Consider the following 20,688-nt stretch of genomic DNA (forward strand, 5'->3'; position numbering starts at 1 on the left):
TCATTTCGTTATTTACCAACTAGTCATTCAGGAGCAGGTTGTTCAGTTTCCACGTAGTTGTGTGGTTTTGAGTAAGTTTCTTAATCCTGAGTTCTAATTTGTTTGCACTGTGGTCTGAGAGACAGTATGTTGTGATTTCTGTTCTTTTACATTTGCCAAGGAGTGCTTTACTTCCAACTATGTGTCAATTTTGGAATAAGTGCAATGTAGTGTTGAGAATAATGTATATTCTGTTGATTTGGGGTAGAGAATTCTGTAGATGTGTATTAGGTCTGATTGGTGCAGAGCTGAGTTGAAGTCCTGGATATCCTTGTTAACCTGCTGTCTCATTGATCTAATACTGACAGTGGGGTGTTAAAGTCTCCCTTTATTATTGTGTGGGAGTCTAAGTCTCTTTTTAGGTCTCTAAGGACTTGCTTTATGAATCTAGGTGCTCCTATATTAGGTGCATATATATTTAGAATAGTTAGTTCTTCTTGTTGATCCCTTCACTATTAGGTAGTGACCTTCATCTCTTTTGATCTTTGTTGGTTTAAACTCTGTTTCATCAGAGACCAGGATTGCAACCCCTGCTTTTTTTGGTTGTTGTTTTCCATTTGCTTCTTATATCTTCCTCCATCCCTTTATTTTGAGCCTATGTGTGTCTCTGCACATGAGATGGGTCTCCTGAATGCAGCACACTGATGGGTCTTGACTCTTTATCCAATTTGCCAGTCTGCGTCTTTTAATTGGGGCATTTAGCCCATTTACATTTAAGGTTAATATTGTTATGTGTGAATTCGATCCTGTCATTATGATGTTAGCTGGTTATTTTGCCCATTAGTTGATGCAGTTTCTTCCTAGCATCGATGATCTTTACAATTTGGCATGTTCTTGCAGTGGCTGGTACCAGTTGTTCCTTTCCATGTTTAGTGCTTCCTTTAGGAGCTCTTGTAAGGCAGGCCTGGTGGTGACAAAATCTCTCAGCATTTGTTTGTCTGTAAAGGATTTTATTTCTCCTTCACTTATGAAGCTTAGTTTGGCTGGCTGTGAAATTCTGGGCTGCAAATTCTTTTCTTTAAGAATGTTGAATATTGGCCCCCGCTGTCTTCTGGCTTCTAGAGTTTCTGCTGAGAGATCAGCTGTTAGCCTGTTGGGCTTCCCTTTGTGGGTAACCTGACCTTCTCTCTGGCTGCCCTTAACATTTTTTCCTTCATTTCAACCTTGGTGAATGTGACAATTATGTGTCTTGGGGTTGCTCTTCTTGAAGAGTATCTTTGTGGTGTTCTCTGTATTTCCTGAATTTGAATGTTGGCCTGCCTTGCTAGGTTGGGGAAGTTCTCCTGGATAATATCCTGAAGAGTGTTTTCCAACTTGGTTCCATTCTGCCTGTCACTTTCAGGTACACCAATCAAATGTAGATTTGGTCTTTTCACATAGTCCCATATTTGTTGGAGTCTTTGTTCATTTCTTTTTACTCTTTTTCCTCTAAACTTCTCTTCTTGCTCTATTTCATTCATTTGATCTGCAATCACTGATACCCTTTCTTCTACTTGACTGAATTGGCTACTGAAGCTTGTGCATGTGGCACGTCATTCTCATGCCATGGTTTTCAGCTCCATCAGACCATTTAAGGTCTTCTCTACACTTTATTCTAGTTAGCCATTCATCTAATCTTTTTTCACGGTTTTTAGCTTCCTTGCAATGGGTTTGAATATCCTCCTTTAGCTTGGAGAAGTTTGTTATTACTGACCTTCTGAAGCCTACTTCTGTCAGCTTGTCAAAGTCATTCTCCCTCCAGATTTGTTCTGTTGCTGGCGAGGAGCTGCGATCCTTTGGAGGAGAAGAGACGCTCTGGTTTTTAGAATTTTCAGCTTTTCTCCTCTGGTTTCTCCCCATCTTTGTGGTTTTATCTACCTTTGGTCTTTGATGTTGGTGACCTACAGATGGGGTTTTGGTGTGGATGTCCTTTTTGTTGATGTTGATACTATTCCTTTTTGTTTGTTAGTTTTCCTTCTAACAGTCAGGTCCCTCAGCTGCAGGTCTGTTAGTTTGCTGTATGTCCACTCTGGACCCTGTTGGCCTGGTTATCACCAGTGGAGGCTGCAGAACAGCAAATATTGCAAACACCAAATATTGTTGCCTGATCCTTCCTCTGGAAGCTTCGTCCCAGAGGGGCACCCACCTGTATGAGGTGTCAGTCAGCCCCTACTGGGAGGTATCTCCCAGTTAGGCTACACGGAGGTCAGGGACCCACTTGAGGGGGCAGTCTGTCTTTCCTCAGAGCTCAAACACCATGCTGGGAGAACCACTGTTCTCTTCAGAGCTGTCAGACAGGGCCATTTAAGTCTGCGGAAGTTTCTGCTCCCTTTTGTTCAGCTATGCCCTGCCCCCAGAGGTGGAATGTACAGAGGCAACAGGCCTTGCTGAGCTGCGTTGGGCTCTGCCTAGTTAGAGCTTCCCTGGCCACTTTGTTTGCCTACTCATGCCTCAGCAATGGTGGATGCCCCTCCCCGAGCCAGGCTGCCACCTCGCAGTTCAATCTCAGACTGCTGCACTAGCAGTGAGCAAGGCTCTTTGGGCATGGGACCTGCTGAGCCAGATGCAGGATATAATTTCCTGGCTTGCGGTTTGCTAAGACCATTGGAAAAGCGCAGTATGTGGGCAGGAGTGTTCTGATTTTCCAGGTACAGTCTGTCATGGCTTCCCTTGGCTAGTAAAGGGAAATCCCGTGACCCCTTGTGCTTCCCAGTTGAAGTGATACCCCGTTCTGTTTTGGCTCACCCTCAGTGGGCTGCACCCACTGTCCAACTAGTCCCAATGAGATGAAGCATTAATGGAATGAATGGAACACGTTTAAAGAGAGGATGAGACTGGAAGAACAGGCAGAGATACTTGTTTTGGAGAGTAGGAAGGATCCTTTAGTACTTGAGTACTTTAGTACTTGAGACCCACAGGAAGGAGGCATGCATGTCAGTCTGTGCATGCCCAAACACAGAAGATGGGAGACAATTTGAGGAAACTAATGCCTAGAGAGCTTTTATGTTCTTGTCAAGGTAGAATGCAAGGTTATTTGTTGAGAGTGAAGGGACTGAGCTTGAAACAATTTTAGAATTGTCATGAGGAGAGTGGGAAGGTGAACGGACTAGGGAAGGTGTCCATAAAGACTGCAGAAAGCGGGTGGGGATCCAGCTGAGATAGGAAGTGCTGAAGTACTAAAAGCAAGTAATAAAAGAGGGAACTGCCTCTAATGTATGTTAGTAAGTAAATTGCTAAGGTTAGTAACTGTAATACAGCAAAGACAGAATTGTGCTTGTGCTATTTTTGGCACTTGGCTTTGCCTCACCCATACTGTTTGATGTCAGAAACCTGGAATCTGAGATTTCTCTCAATACCATATTTCCTCAATTCTAAGGCACTATTTATTCTAAAATGTACCAGAGTTTTATTACATTTTTTGGTAAGTGAGAGAAATTGCCACTCTGTTCAATGTACAATAATTTTTTCCAACCAACAATAGTATAAGTGTATCCACTTAATTTTGTATAATTTCTTCTTTAATATCTCTGTCAAAGACCAAGTCTGTGCCTTTGCCTGGAATATCTAGCAAGCTTGTCTAGCCCACCTTATTTTGTTGTTGTTCTGTTTTGTTTTGTTTTAGGCTTTTAGCAGCCTGAAACCATGATTTTTAGTTTCTGTCTCTAGTGATAAGCGGAAAAGAGGGATGAGAAAGGGACTTCACTGGCCCAAGCAGAAACAGAAACTAAGAACCCACAACTGTATTCTCTCCCTTGGACACCCCTGGGAGTCTGGGAGTCTCCTGAGCTACTTCTGTCCGTGGGCAATTTGTGAGATTGGGTGACATGTTTCTTTTCTAAACCTGTGCTTGGGATCCTAGCTCAAACTGGCTTGACCTGATAGTACCTCTGTCTTGCCTTCCATATTAGTATCTCCCCAATTTTCTTCTTTTATTACTCTATACCCTGTCTTGCATTCTCTCCACATTCTGGCTTTACTCATGTCAAGTCTTTTGTGAGCTCATGCTCTAGCTTAGTTGGGTTTAGGCATCTGCCAATTAATGTACTTAATCAATTAGTTTTAACAGCATCCCCTAAGTTAGGGCTGGACTGGTGTCTCACATTTCCTATTGTTTTTGTTTGTTAGGTTTTAATTTATATTTCCCTACTGTGAATAACTTGAGCTCTTTTTATAAATACCCCTAAAAGCTTCTTTGTTCTACTAGGTTACATTTACGATTTTGTCACCTGTAGTTAAACTATGTCTCTTAGGAGTTATTCAGAAGTGTTTGGCAGATAGTATCTGAGTGACAGTCCTTTAAGATGCATGAAGTGGTTGTGTTCTAGCTTTTAAACTTAACGTGGTCTTTTCTTGGGGAGTTGGCAACTTTTGTCCTCTTAATTATATTACCTCTTGTGGCAGAGGTAATCTTTTGTACACATTAACTTTTGGTCTCTTCGCTGCATCATTGTGTAATCTTTATTCAGATGCTATAAACAGAAAGTTAAAGATAAATCCAACTCTTGTGATACAGGTAACTGAAGTGATAACAAAATAAGTGTATAGTTGGCCTATTAAATTTGCATAGGATGGGCTCTGACACTTATTCTGCAAAGCTAGTGACAAGTTTCTTTTGATGTGGTTTCAAAAGTCTTCAAATCTGCATTTCAGAGTTGAGGAAATGTGTCAGTACCTGCCTCACAGTGTTGTCACAAGGATCAAATAAAAAAATACAGTTATAGTCATTATTTTCTGGTGTCTAGTATAGTTTATGACCTGAAATACAATAATTGAGTAAGAGTTTCCTTGGCACTCAAGCCTAAATATTACCATGTATATTATTCCTATAGCCTTACAAGATAAAGAGGTGTAAGGCATTACAATCTTATTACAGATAGACAAGGAAATTGAGGTTCAGAGATACTTAGTGCCCTTCCTAAGGCACACAGTTGGAAAAATGATGGTGCTGGGATGAGAATCAAGTTCTTGCCTCAGACTCCTTCTTAGACTATAAATAATCTGCCTGCTTGAAGTTTCTGCAGTGAATCATGGAGAAGGGTCTGAGAGCACTGAGAAAATGTTCCTTTATTTTTCCCACAAAAGAAAGATATCCATAAGTACCAGTGAAAAGTGTAAGGCAAATAGGCTTCATAATTTCCAACCAGTGTGTGTTATATTTTTTCTTAATTTATTCCTAGATGCAGAGATGTGTATTATATTTTGTGAACAGATAAATGTTTAATTTTCTTACTGGAAGTGTATTAGTCTGTTCTCATGTTGCTGTGAAGAAATACCTGAGACTGGGTAATTTATAAAGGAAAGAGGTTTAATTGATTCACAGTTCTACATGGCTGGGGAGGCCTCAGGAAACTTACAGTCATGGCGGAAGGCACCTCTTCACAGGGTGGCAGGAGAGACAATGACTGCAAGCAGTGGAAATGTCAGATGCTTATAAAACCATCAGACCTCATGAGACTCACTCACTATCACAAGAGCATGGGGAAACTGCTCCCATGATTTAATTATCTCCACCTTGTCCCACCCTTGACAGGTGGAAATTATGGGGATTACAATTAAAAGTGAAATTTGAGTGGGGACACAGAGCCAAACCATATCAGGAAGTGACCATGACATATTAATATATAACTTTTAAAAATATGAACAAAGTGAATGCCACTGAAAAGCCATCCTTATCCATATTTTCTAATTTTCTCAAGTAAATGTTAATACTTATTACTTGCAAAACACAAACTTGATATGATAAAGGGTATCTTAATTTTTTAAATAAATATGCTTAGAAAAATGGTTGGCATCCTAACAGTGGTTATTTTTGGTTGATGATATTGTGATAGGTTTTTATGTGCTTCCCTATTTTCTAAACTCTTCATACTGAATATGTATTGCTTTGTAATCAGAAAACAAAATATTAAATATTGTTTTGAAACTGACAGGAAAACAGACAAAGCTGAGGAATTAGTAGTCATGGTAGAAAGTAAAGATATTTTGGAACAGATAACTTGTGAAGAATTATTTTTAAATTTACTTTGAGGTTATTGATTCCCCAGGAGACAGGGTGCTGTTACGGTATTGAGAGTACAGGGAGAGAGATATGATATGGGGAGAGACATGATATTGAGAGATACGGGGAGAGACTGGGTGAAAGGGGATATTGCTAGCCAAATTCTGCTTTCTGTGATATACAGGGAGGAATAATGAGGCATCAGCTTTTATTTTGATTTCTGTTTATGAAGTTTTTAGATTTAACATTAGCTCTTAGGATCCAGCAAGGGAACTATAATGGTCATGAGGACAGGCTTTAGAGTTAGGCACTTAGGTTCTAATCCCAGAACCCCTATAAATCAGCTCTATGACATTGGGAGGTTACTTAAATCTTTGTTAGTTTCCTTATCTGTAAAAACTCTGCCTTATAAGGTGGTGGACAGCACTAAGATATTGTGAACTTAGCACAATGATTGATATGTATCACTAATGAGCGGTAGCTATCATCACCACCACACTCATCAACCTTGACTGAGATTTGGGACATACATAAATATGAGTTGGTATTATAGAATTATTGGCTATCTCAAGTATCTGTTAGCACCCATAGTTGCAGTGACAGCAACCCGACTCACACAGTTTAAGCTTGAAAACACAGAACATATGCAGGGCAGTTCTGAGGACCCCAGGCCCTAGAGTACCTTAACCTTATGCATGATGGTTGTAATAGATGCTCTATATTTTTAGAGAATCTAATATTTGTGACATTTTGGTGGTGTTATATGTTGATTGTCTTTTCTCTGGAGCATGAGTCAGATTTTCCTTGTTCTTTGTATATCCAAGTGATTTTTTATTGTATTCTGGATATTTTTATTATTATGTTGTGAATCTCCAGATCCTTGTAAAATCCTCTGTAGACGATTGGTTTGTTTCAGCAGCCAGTTGACCTGGTTAGGTTCAGACCACATGTTTTTTTCTCACCTTTTATGTGTGGTGGTTCCTTCCACTGTCTATTCAGTTTTCAAAGCTTTGGCTATTTTTATCTTTTGTGTGTGTGGAGGGGGCAGGTGAGGGGTAGGATCATCTGCCCCTTGCTCAATACTCAGGGTTTAGTTCAGATAGTGGTTTATATTGTAGTTCAGCTCTCCATGCCTTTGCTATACTTCTTTGAGTATATTCCATATTTGCACAGTTTGAAGGTGAGCCTGGGACTGTTACTTCATAGACTGAACCAGAGGATTATCTTCTCTATTACTCTCTGGAATATTTTCTCAGGACTGCTTTTTATATTTCCTCTGACCAGAAAGGTGGATTATTGTATAGTTTTAGCCTGCATGTTTTTGTGCAATTCCACTTGCCTAGGATGAAGTGACAAGTGAAAGAAGGAAGAAAAAGAATAATAAGGATTTTCTCGTAAGCTCTTTGCACAGCTGAAGTCCCTGTTCTAGTTATTTTATCTAGAGAGAGAGGTTTTCTCTTGGCATATTAGGTGTTTGCATGGTTGTCGTGGAATCGGTGCTGTTCTAAACTGGTGCTGGCCGTGGGGAAAGATTGGAAGAGAAAAAGAATAAAAAAAGCACATGGATATCCCTCTCACTTTCTGATCCCAGTTCCCCTCTCCCAGTACTCCAACCACAGGGATCTCTTTTCTTGTTCTTCTGGCCAGAAAAATGGGCTTCTCTTGTAGTTTTTTGCATTCTGAACCCACTGTGCAATTCCCTGATTTGGCCCACCTTCAGCTCAAGGAGAAAAAAGAAAGAAAAGAAGCCCGGTAGCACCGGGTGCGGTGGCTCACGCTTGTAATCCCAGCACTTTGGGAGGCCGAGGCAGGCGGATCACGAGGTCAGGAGATCGAGACCACAGTGAAACCCCGTCTCTACTAAAAATACAAAAGTTAGCCGGGCGTGGTGGCGGGCGCCTGTAGTCCCAGCTACTCGGAGAGGCTGAGGCAGGAGAATGGCATGAACCCGGGAGGCGGAGCTTGCAGTGAGCCGAGACTGCGCCATTGCACTCCAGCCTGGGCAACAGAGTAAGACTCTGTCTCAAAAAAAAAAAAAAAAAAAAAAAAAAGAAGCCCGGTAACTCCCTGCCATCGTATTAGCTGGTAGAAAGTTTTGACTTTTTTCTCCAGACTACCTGCTATTTATTTTGCAGAGTCCTGCTTTTATATTTTGGGCAGAGTGGGAACAAGAAACTGTAGTGGACTTTCTCCATCTTGGTTAGCACCAGTGTGAATAGTTTATTGTGACTGTCCAGATAGCATGTCCATATCAGGGCCTAGCCAGGGGTTGGCCCACTCAGAACTGCAAAGTGTAATGAGAGCAGGGGGCATGTTGTTACCTAAAGGAATAGGAAAGCCATGCCAGGCAGACAGAACAGCAGGTATCTAATGTTTATGATTAAGAAGAAAACCTTTTAATAGATGTTTTAAGTTTAATTTTAGAAAGTATAGTTATGACAGAGGTATTATTAGGGTTATATTATTATTTTTTAAAAAATCTATTGATTTAAGAAATTCTTACAGGGTCAGTTGAGTGCAAAAGAACTTAAATAACTCATTTTTATTTATCTCACAATTTGCAAACAAAAACATGATTTTGGATGTCTTAATGTTCAGAGCCATTTATCACTTACGCTATTTCTGTACAAAGTAAAACTCAATTTCAAGTGGCAGCATTGGCAAGAATTAGCTTTTACATTTAAATTGAATTTTTATAATTTTTTTTCTGTCTGAGATCTGCCAGTGGCTTAGCTGAATTCAGATATGGAGTTGCCCCTTCTGAAGCCAAATTTTGAAATCAGCAAAGTGTGCTGTCTGTGCTCCATCATCTCTTTGTTCTCTTTTCTCTCGTTTGACTATTCCCACTTTTCTTTATCCACTCTGTGTCAGAATCCTTCTTGTATCTGCTCATTTTGAAAGTACTTAAGTGTTGGATTTTCCCTTCCATATTCCCTTCTTCAGAACTTCTCTGACCTGTGTCTTACTTATGACCTTGCCTTTAAAGCCTTGCTAGGTGAATGCCACCCATCAGAGAAAGTGATTTAGACTGAGGTGCCAGTGAATGTTATGGAATAATCCTTCAGTGGTATCATTTGAATTTTCTCATGTCCCACCAGATATCTTATCCTAAAGTAAGGAGAAATATGAATTTTTTTTCATGTCTTGGCAAAGCAGTTACCTGAACTGAGGGAAATAAATATATTTTAACTGTAGAAAATTTTGGTAATACATAATTATATAGAATAAAGATAGTCACATCACTCAGTTAACTACTGTCAATCTTTTGATATATATACCTATAGTCTTTTTTCATGTATCCAACACACACACACACACACACAGACACACACACACACACACTACAGGGGTTCAGATATATTGCTTTATAACCTGTGTTTAACACTTAAATGTGTCATAAATAATTTTGTTATTAAATATACCTTTGTATTATTTTAAAATGGACTATATGAAATCTTATTATGTGTGTACCCTAATTTATTAACCAGTCTCTTATTGTTGCACAGTTAAATTGTTTTAAAGTTTTCACTATTTTAAATAATGCTATGATACAAAAATGGCTTCCTTGGATTACATGCCTAGAAGTGGAATTGTTGTATCATGGGGTATATATAATATATTCTGAAATTTTGATGTAGTTTCTCTTGGTGCTTATTAAATAGTAAGCAGTTGCTCAAATCTTGCAAAAGCAAAGACACCCTTTTAGTTTCAGCCTGATTAATTTAGAATAATTTATAGCTTATATACAGGTAAGTTTGTAACCATATATAATTAGACAGAACAAATGGATTTCCAAGGATTTTGCTTTTCCCTTTTTGGAAAATTATACTTTCGTATACCATTGTGATTTTAATTTGGGTTTGGAATAAAAAAAAAAAAAAGAAAATTACTATTACCCAGTTACGTGAAGACCCTTCAAGAGGTAGAGGGAGGGATCCTCCCTCCCTTCTAAGAAATTTTAAATTTTACTTTATAAAGTGGTAGCTATCTTTCTTGCTATTCTTATGTTTTGATGTTGTCATATAATAGAAACCAATACTACCTTTAGACCAGGCAAGAGGGGCCCCTGCCTTGGTCTCCACTGTAGAGGGTCCTCCTCTAGCTTTGTCCCTCTTCTTGCTTTACAGTCTGTGGGCCGAGGAGCTGTGGCCACCTGGATGTCATGCCCCACCTTCTTTTTATCATACTCTGCTAATATGACTTTGAAATTACCTGCCTAAAAGATCCAAGATTGCTTCCAGGTCCTTTGTGAGGTTTCCCAGGTCCATCTTCTGATGTATTAATAGACCATACCATTGTGGCAGGAACACTTACCAGAGTTGGATGTGCAGGCTGGGGTTGCTTCTTGTATGTGAAGCAGACCTCTCAGGGTGCAGCGTAGGTATTGAGGAGGAAGAGGCACATGGATTTATGCTCCTGGCCTTGGTCCTGCAAATAGTAGGGGTGGACCTGAAAGAGAACCTGTTACACAGTGATTTGTTATCATACAGATTTCCACATGCTATTACAAGATGTGGGCAGAAAGAGCCTTCCAGGCAGAGAAAAAGTCACTTACATGCTGGGGTCTGGAGGCAAGGAATTGTACAGCATGTTTGATCCTGTAGTTTCAATATTTCATATATAAATAATGTTAAGAAATGAAGCTTCAAGCAGTTTCAATATTTCATATATAAATAATGTTAAGAAATGAAGCTTCAAGCAGCAGATCGAGAATGAATTGAAAAAGGCATTTTATGCAATCCAAGATTGTGGACTTTATCCTCAGGCCAATGGTAAGTCATTCTGGGGTTTTGAGCAAGGATGACATAATGAGATCTTCCATTTAGAACTGGCTGTGGAGTGCAGTAGGTGTGGGCAAGAGCAGAAGCAAAGAGGCCCATTAGGCTGATGGTGGTGTTCATCTGGACAGCAGGAGATGAGATTGAAATAGGTCAGTAGCCATGAGGATGACCCTTGCCTACTATGTGGGACCATATGTGGACAAATTCAAGTGGGTTAATGTCATGAGAATTATTTTGGAAAGCTTACAGAGTTATGCAAATGTTGTTAATATTTTTAATGACAATAGTAATGATCATATTATGGATAAAGGTTACATTCCAGCTAATCTCAGTTCTAAGGTAAGCAAGTGTGAAAATCAGCTGAAATGATGTGGGAAAGAGTACTAGTGTAGGGTGTAACATCCACTGAAGGCACCTTTGGGAGGGCAGAAAGATGGCTCTGCTAGTCTTTAGGGGTGGTGGTTCAAGCGGAAAGGACAGTGACATTGGAGGTATCTTGACTTGGGTTTCAGTGTTGGGGATGTGTGCCTGAGGTGGATCTCATCTTTCATTACTTAACTGTTTACATAGTCCCATTTAAAAAAAAAAAACTTTTTTTTTTCTTACTTGATGTCCCTGAATCTGTAACCTCTCTAGTTCAATTTTTTTTCCAGAGGAAATAACTCTTCTCTTGTCATGATGTGGAAGGGAAACTGAAAGGTTTACATTCTGTGAGCAAAAGTTCTCTGAAAAGGAATTTGGAGGAAAGAGTTTATTCCAGTGAAGAGTTTGCAAACCAGGGAAGTGCAGCCTTTAATGAAAAGGAAGTTGCATTCCTGAGAACAAAGGAGGGTTAGGGTTTTATAGCAAAACTCACTGCCCGGGTTCCCAATCAGGTTCATTTGTGCAAATGAAGGATTGACACTTTCTTGGTTCTGATTGGGTGGTGCAGCTGAATTCGGATGGGCGATACAACCAACCCCTGATTGGCTGGGGCAGAAGAGCTTTGATTGGTTGGTTCCAAGCCTCAAATCAGAAGTCTCTGTCAGGTATTTGTTTCCAATGGCCTTGTGGGGTGGTGGTTTCTGGACATGGTTTATCTTGGCACTGACAATAAGAAATGGTTTGGCTTGATTGTAGACAGGGAGGTCCTCTAACACTTCTACATCTTTCTGAGAACACAGAATGCATGACTGCTTCTTCACCTAGCCATGGTTGCCTGGTTCTTTTTAAACTTTGACCACCTCAGATAGCCACAGGGAGTCCATTTTGTCTGGCAGCTGGGGGCGTACTTTAACAATTCTCAAACAGATTTTCAACCAGTCTTTCTGTTTCTGGATCGATTTTTTTCACCTCTGATTTCTGAGGTTTTTGGTACCTTCAATTATGAGTCTTTCTGCAGCTCAAATCACCATCTCTGTTACCCTTAGCTTTCGGCTTTTCTTGCCTTGATAAGTTAATTAGAGCTCACCTATGCTTTTCATCTTCCAGAAATAATTGTTGCCACCTGCATCTATTGCCATTTTCACTTCTCTTTGGTATTTTTAATCCTTTACTCTCTGCTCTCTTTAGAAACTCCATTCTTTTGTAGGTTGGTGAGGAGCGGAGATAAACATATATTTAATTCAATAAGTTTAAATGTAATTAGATAATAAAATGATGCATGTTCTTAAAGTCTGTCTTATACAATAACATATACTTTAAATGCGAGAAAGCTGATTTTAAAAATATTTTCCTCATTATCTTCGATGAGGGTTTTAGTTCATATTTCTAATATTAATATTATTGTAGATTGTCTAGCTGCAGGTTTCTTGAGAAAATGGAAATGTTTCTTTCATTTATTCATATGTAGGTATGTTTTAGAATGTTCATTTTTTGAAAATTTCCTGAGAAATACATGATTACAGAATGTGGTTGGTTTCTCTTTAGCAAGAACAGTGAAAATATGGAACATAGACCATAAGATGTGAAGCATAGATTTTTATTTCAAAGATTCATGGCCGGGCGCGGTGGCTCACGCTTGTAATCCCAGCACTTTGGGAGGCCGAGGCAGGCGGATCACGAGGTCAGGAGATCGAGACCACGGTGAAACCCCATCTCTACTAAAAATACAAAAAATTAGCCGGGCGTGGTGGCGGGCGCCTGTAGTCCCAGCTACTCGGAGAGGCTGAGGCAGGAGAATGGCATGAACCCGGGAGGTGGAGCTTGCAGTGAGCCGAGACTGCGCCACTGCACTCCAGTCTGGGCGACAGAGCGAGACTCCGTCTCAAAAAAAAAAAAAAAAAAAAAAGATTCAAAGCAACCTGAGGTTCAAAGAGTTAGTTGAGTCACTTAGTCTTAAATATAGTAATGGCAGAGGTGAGGTTGGGATCTAGGTTTGTTGTTACCAGTTCATTGCCTGTTCTCTTACAGTGATTGAGAGCCATAGAAAGAAAATAGTCTAAGCTGGATCTTTCTAAGAAATAAACCTTATGTACTTTCATTAAAACTAGAATATAAGCCCCATGAGAGCAGAGAATTGGATATTTTGTTCACTGCTGTATCCCGAGAGTCTACATAGTGGCGTATGGGAGGTACTCAATAAACATAAATAATTTCAAAAATGAATTGAGCACCTGTTTACAAAGATAGACATTGAACTCAGGTTTAAAATATGAACTTTTTCCAAAATAATTTCTAAAAGAAATACAGTGGCCACAGTGAAAAGGATGTGTCATAAATAGATCAGATACATATTACTTAGCAGTTTTCCGTGATAACATCATGTTCCTTTTATAAAAGAAAAACTTGAATATAAATATTGCTGCACAGTTCTGTGCTCATGTACTTAATAATGTAGGGTAAAGGAGCTCATATAAGTTGCATGTATTTCTGCATTAAGTATTCTCCTGCTTTTGGCCTTTCCACATAGTATAATGAGGCGTGCACACTCATTGCAATTGGAATTGAAATAATTGTGCCACTGTAATCTCGTGCTGTCTCCCTTTTTTCCTCTTGCCAATTTTGCTCTCTCAAATAAGTGTGTCAAGTGCTTTGCTGAGCACTTAAATTCGGAAGCCTTTCTTCCAGAGGATTTGCGGTCTCATCAAATACAAGGTTATGCTGTTCTCAACATTTCACATTAAAAAATTCAAAGAGAAGAAATTTTACATGAACAAAATGAAATGAAGAAAATTAATTACATTTGCTTCTTTTTGTCCTTTCCATCTGTGTGTGTTCTAGGTACCAGCATTTTCTCTGCTTTGAAGATAGAGGCTTTCTACTGCCTCTGCTGCTTTTGATTCTGTACTAGAATTTGTGGTCAACTGCTGTATCTTGATAATTAACTGCGGTCAACTCTTAACTGCCTACAGAAGATAGACAGGGAGCAATCAGGGAGCTGATTTTCTCATTGGCAGTTTACTAATGTGAGCAAATCTGAGTATAGAAGACCAGGAGACTACATTCACTCACTCACCTATTCATCCACCCTAGGCTGACGTATTTCACTGCACACCTTTAGGCATAGTTTCACCAGGCTTGATCTTGCTGCTTACCACATCCCATCAAACTAGCTATTTTCAAAGGAACTGGTAAGTGCTAATATAGTTACAAATCCTCCCATATTTCAGGGTCTTCTCCTTAAAGCCTTTTCTCACTGTTCCAGCTCGCAGAGCTTTCTTCTGACTTTGAAATCATAATAAAATAGGGTTACATTTTGTATACTCTTCCACACATACTCTATTGAATGCGATTCTAACATTTAAAGGTCCTTAGAAAATCTGAGAGTTAAGGAATTTTATTGGAAATTTTGACAAAAATTTTTACTTGGACAGTGACTTGTGATGTCACTGTTCCACTTTGAGCCCTTATTCTTTATGTTCTTATAAAGTTATGTTTTTTGTGTGTGTTGTCTACTTCAACAAAATCATAAGCTTACTGAGTACAGGGACTATGTGTTACTTAAAATTTCTCCCATAACCCTTAGGCCATCATAATTATTTAATAATTAACTGTCAGGAAATAAAGAATGATATATATTAATAAAAATTATATATTGCTATATGTATAAATCATATCTAAGATGCAATATATGTTAATGTCAGTATATAAAATATATATGGTCAATGTGTCAACATATATACATATTTTTATTTGTGATATTTATTTGAAAAATTATCTAGTCTATATTTTAACTGTAAGTATTGTTATCAGAATTGGGAGATGATTCCCTGGGGATTTCAGTGAGCACCATGCAGCTTTTGTAGTGTGGATGACTTTGGTGTTTGAGGGGGTACCATGACATCGGTATTTATTTGGATGTATCCTGAATTTTTGTGTTTTTGGTGTAAGATAACACAATTTGAATTTTTGTTATTCAAGGATTCATATCTGTACTTTGATTTGTGAATGTGCATGTCAGTGTGTGCAAGTTCGTGTCTGTGTAGTGTGCCATGATTTATATGGAAGGGTAATTTTCCCTTAAGTGTTTTGTGATCAGGAGTAATTCCATGCTCCATTTCTTCTTGGGGTGTTTCCTGGTTTCCATATATTTATAATGCAAGGTTTATAGGGAATTTTATTGTTTTATTATTTGGGGCAGTGTCTCCACACCCCAGCATTCTGCGCTTTGCAGAATGTCTAAATAACTGCCATCCTTTGAGTTGGCATGGGCCCAAGCACTTCTTCCAGTTTATAATTTGGAGAGTGTGGCTTGTGAGCTGATGTTCTGTTGTTTGGAGTGTGCTCTGGCTCATATCAATGTGTTTGTTGATAAACTGTCAGAAGCCCTGAAGTGTAGGGAAAATTGTCAAGAATTTTCCCCTTGTCAGGAAAAATTGTGAAGCATGCTAAAATAGGCAGAAAAGATTATTGGATGTGCTTTTTAGTGCACCTTTCAGAATGATCAGTTTCTATAGCAGCCTGCACCTTTCATTGTCTTTGGACTATTTTAGAATGCTGAGTTGTAGGTAACTGATAATAATACAAATGATTTTTGTCCATAGAAATGAAATGTATTTTATCCTTTGAAATGCAATTGATTATTACCCTCTGGATATTTACCAGTTTTGCATCTCCCAACAAACTCATTTCACTTTCCTAATTGCCTGTTTTGGTATGTCCTTCAAATTCTCCTTTGAATTGGTGATAACATCTTACTGGTTGACTTGCTAAATAATGACAAAGTTTTTGACATGTATTAATTTTCTATTTGTATGAGAAATAATCTACTTTTTCTTTTAAATTATCCTTTGAAAATTTCCATTTCCAAGGGGCCAGTTTTAAGTGCTCAATGTTTACTTTCATCTGTGTAGAGTTTTGGGGTGTTACCTATAAATCTGAAAACATATGTGCTGTAATTCTCTTTATTCAGTACCCTGAATGCCATTTAGAATATTTGGAAAATATACGTCATACCTTTTGCAATTTTGCTATACCATGCTGTTTCTTAGATCTTTCTATGGATTTAAGGATTGACTTTAGAAGCAGATTTTTTTTTGTTTGTTTTTTATTATTTGTTACCAGCCCACATGAAGTAGCCTGTTAAATAATTTAAAATAAAACCCATTTGATTTGGGCTACAATCTAAATCCCTGACCCCAAAGTCTGCCCTCTGCATGAAATAGGTTTGCATTTCAGTATTTTTAAATTATAAAGAAATAAATTAAAGCTTCCTGCTGAACTCCTAAGAGTTTGGTAACAATAGTAGCTGTAGCCTTCTAATTAGAGTCCTTGAGTAATCTAGAGAAGGCAGATAGGATAAAGGAGTCTTAGGAAAATTAATTGGCACGTGACATCCAACATTACAGCCAGAACACACAATACCTTTTCCGTGTTCTGATTGCTGTTCTCGTCTCATAACTGGCAGGCTGAATAACAGAGGCAGTGATGGAGAAAAGTTTTTTGGAGCTTACCTGTTTTATTCAGAGGCCTTGCTTTATTTGAAATTCATATGACTTCACAGTATCATTATTTTGCTAGGATGATAAGAAATCACCTAAATTTTATATGCAGGGGCCAGAATCTTCTCAGTGGAACATGGAAATAAGACAGACATTATTTTATTTTATTTTTGAGATGGAGTCTTGTTCCGTTGCCCGGGCTGGAGTACAGTGGTTCAATCTCAGCTCACTGCAACCTCTGCTTCCGGCATTCAAGTGATTCTCATGCCTCAGCCTCACAAGTAGCTGGGAAGCGCACACCATCACGCCCGGCTAATTTTTCTATTTTTAGTAGAGACAGGGTTTTGCCATGTTGACTAGGCTGGTCTCAAACTCCTGACCTCAAGTGATCTGCCCACCTTGGCATCCCAAAGTGCTGGGATTACAGGGCTGAGGCACAGCTCCTAGCCAAGACATACATTCTAATACAAATAACAAGGAACAAGAGAAACAAGACAGCCACTATGCAAATACATGGCAGGTCAAGGCTATTCTACCATGGGAGGGTGTGGTAGGCTGAATCATACTCCTTCCTACTGCCCCGTCCTCCAAAAAATCCAAGTCCTAATCCCCAGAACCTGTAAATATTATTTTTATATGACAAAATAGGACTTTGAAGATTTAAACTGAGAATCTTGAGAAAGTGAGGTTACTGTGATGGGCCCTAAATGCTATCACAAGAGGAGGAGAAGGCAATGGTACCACAGAGGCAGAGACTGGAGTGATGAAGCCACAAGGCAATAAATGCTGGCAGCCGCCAGAACCTGGAAGGGTCAAGGAGTGGATTCTCCCCTCAAGCTGCCTAAGGGAGTGTGGCCTGGCGATACCTTGATCAGCCTTGTAATACAGCTTTTGAACTTCCAGCCTCCAGAACTGTGAGAGAATATATTTCTGTTGTTTTAAGTTGCTAAGTTTCTGCTAATTTATTACAGCTGTTATGGGAAACGAATACAGATTTTGGTACCTGGAAAAGAAGTGTTGTTGTAACAAACACCTAAAAGTGGGAATGTGGCTGTAGAATTGGATAATGGGCAGCGGCTGGGAGAATTTTGAGGTGCATGCTAGTGAAGTCTAGATGGCCTTGAACAGACTGTTGGTAGAAATGTAGATTTTAGAGACTGCCTGTGAAGGCCCCAAAGGAAGTGAGAAGCATGGCAGAAAATGTCTGTATCATAAAGAATACGTAAATTGTCATAAGCAGAATATTTTTAAAAATATTGAAAGTGATACTAGTGAGGATCCCGAAAGAAAAGAGGAATATCTCATAAATAAATAAATATTTATTCCAATGTTCCCTCCAGGAAATTGGAGGAAAGTTGACCCCTTTAATATAGTGGCAGAAAGCTTAGCAGAATTGTAGTCCTATGTTTGTGTGGAAAGCAAAACTTGTAAGGTGAGCTTGGATATTTAGCTGAGCAGATTTCCAAGCAAAGTGCTGAAGGAATGGCCTGGGTTCTTTTTGTTGCTTATAGTAATTATGAGAGAAGCAAGATACATTGAGGGAAGAACTGTTAAATAAAAGGGAACCCAGACTTGATGATTTGGGAAATCTCAGCTTATCTAGATTGCAAAAAATGTTAAAATTAGGACAGTCATTGTTAGCAAAGTGTGCTGTGCAGAGAAGGTCAAGGACAATGGCCTTCTCATTCCTGATTTCCCCGTGGTGATGTGGCTTGATGTTTCTATTCTCACTTGTCATTGACACAGTGAGGGAGGCAAAACAGTGTGGACGCAGCAGAATAGCCACATCCAGGATTTTGAACAGAATAAGTAAGGTATTGAACTGAAAACAATTTGGGGTAGATTTGGAATTTCTCACATTCTTAAAATGCTCCAATAATATTTTGTTTGGGTTCTTCTCAGTTTAAATATCACTTATATGTAATGTGCTCTGACCAAGGGAGGTCATTGTGAGAATTTCAAAACAACCAAAGGCTGGAGACAAGTGGGTTGGGGGTTGGTTTTTATTTGGCAGTTGTAATTAATGGTCAATTTTAATAGTCTGTAATTGATGGCAACCTGCTGTGGTACATGTGTATTAAGCCTGGGAGAGCTGCTTTAAAAACGTATAGTCTTTTATTAGTATTTGATGACTAATTTTTACACCTTCTGTTAAGTTTTAAACAGAGTGAGAATTAGGTCAATGGAAATGGTTCTCTTGTTTCTTTCTTTGAAACACATGGGACAGTGACAGTAGTCAAATTCCTAGTGTTATTTTGCTCTTTCTCCTACTCAATTCTATCAGTTATTTAGAGCTTAAAAAGCTTGCAAGAGATAGGGAAGTGTTCTGTAGCTTTTCTGGATGGGTGAGATGAAAGGATAATGGTCACAACCTGACAGCGTTGACTGTCCTGTCCTGCATCGTCTCCTCAGCACCTACTCTATGTCTAGCACCATACCTCTTTGATCAATAAGCTGCTTGGCGTGGGTGGGATGGGGGAGGGATAAGAATCAAGGAGAGGGTACAGCTTGGAAACAGGGGCTTGGGGTGATAGAGAAAGCACAGTTGTCCCATTAGAATTGGCTCTAACAAAGGCTTGTTTTTGTGATTGTTTGCAGAAAGATTATCACTTTGAATATACGGAATGTGATAGCAGTGGCTCCAGGTGGAGAGTTGCCATTCCAAATTCTGCAGTGGACTGCTCTGGCCTGCCTGACCCAGTGAGAGGCAAAGAATGCAGTATGTTTTGTCTTTTTGACCATTTGTTTTCTTGATTAAACAATTACCTCTTCATATTAGCCCTAGATATTAATTATAATGAATGTAGGAGACCTTACAAAAATGAGCATATGGCATCGATATCTAGCAGAATAAATGCAGCCTTTCTCATCACTAGATGCCCTTATATCTCAAGTCTGTAATGAGACAAAGGCAATATTAAAGAATATTATTATTTTTTTAAAAAAATCTATTTTCTTATTTGAAACCATAGGAGGGCAGAGTGGCAAAGTTTCTTTTTAATGGATTTGTTCTTATTTTAAAAATGTTAAAAAATTCTGTTGAAATACACATAACTTAAAATTTACCATCGTCATCATTTCTATGTGTCTAGTTCAGGGGCATTAAATATATTCATATTGTTTACTATCATTACCACCATCCATCCACAGAAATCTTTCATCTTGCAATGGATTTTTTTTAGCCATAGAAATAACTTATTTTTTTTAATATAACCTACAGAGAGATTATAGAATTGCTGGATATCACATTCAACAGCTTGTCTTTTGGGAGGTTTGAAGTACAACATTATAAATTAATGGAGAAATATGAAATAAATGTAAATTTATTTTCACTTAAAACTTTACTTCTTAAAATCCTTTAATTTAGTGAGTTAGGGGTTCCTGCAGCAAAATAGTCGAGGGGTAGACTAAAGTTTGAAGCTGAAAATAAAAGAGAGGGAGTGTATTTGGGTTTTCCTGCAGTCTTCTAAGTGGTATTCCTAAAAGCTTAGTTTTTCTGTTCCCAAATGAAAGATCAGGTAAGCAAATTGTTAAGTGGATAACTAATTTCTTTCTGTTCGTAGAGAGCATTCCTCTGTCACTAGCTGGAGGAGTTTTAGCATAATTGGTAGATTTACTGATAAAAGGGAAACTGCAATAATCTTATGAGGAAAGTTAGGGAAAAATACCATTATTTCTTGGTGAATGATATTAATGAGTGAATTCAGGGGGAACCTGAGAGGCCCTCAAGTGGGCAGGTGAAAGCTTCAGTGTAGCAACAGTCTTAAGAGACAAGACTTAAGAGACAAGAACGTCTGTATAGAAGAAGTTGATGCAAGTGTGTGAAACCACTCGTGCAGAGGGCAGATGAGCTCTCAGTGACAGAGGAATGTGGTTGAAAGGGAAACAGAGCCTGAATCATACCTATGTAATTAGCCCACTGTAAATTTGCTTCAGTCACTTGCCTAGAAAAATTTATATATCATTTATCTATGTTTACTTTTCATTTGTGGGCTAATTCCTTGGTTTCCTTGTAACAACCCTATTCAAG

The 20,688-nt window shown here is 38.7% G+C and overlaps 1 protein-coding gene across 6 annotated transcripts in view; it reads left to right on the forward strand.

Moving 5' to 3' along the window:
• ELAPOR2 (endosome-lysosome associated apoptosis and autophagy regulator family member 2) overlaps positions 1-20,688 on the forward strand; it is a 245,149-nt gene that overhangs the window by 69,288 nt on the left and 155,173 nt on the right. For 5 of the 6 annotated variants that reach the window (XM_058425164.1, XM_032761192.2, XM_032761191.2 and 2 more), the window contains exon 2: positions 19,257-19,377. The exons of the other annotated variant lie outside the window; for it this stretch is intronic. In XM_058425164.1, coding sequence (XP_058281147.1) covers positions 19,257-19,377 — 121 coding nt within the window. The remainder of the gene's footprint in view (positions 1-19,256; positions 19,378-20,688) is intronic. 6 annotated transcript variants of the gene reach the window in all.

Source organism: Hylobates moloch, unplaced genomic scaffold, assembly GCF_009828535.3.
Source record: "Hylobates moloch isolate HMO894 unplaced genomic scaffold, HMol_V3 SCAFFOLD_1, whole genome shotgun sequence".
NCBI classification, from domain to species: Eukaryota; Metazoa; Chordata; class Mammalia; order Primates; family Hylobatidae; genus Hylobates; species Hylobates moloch.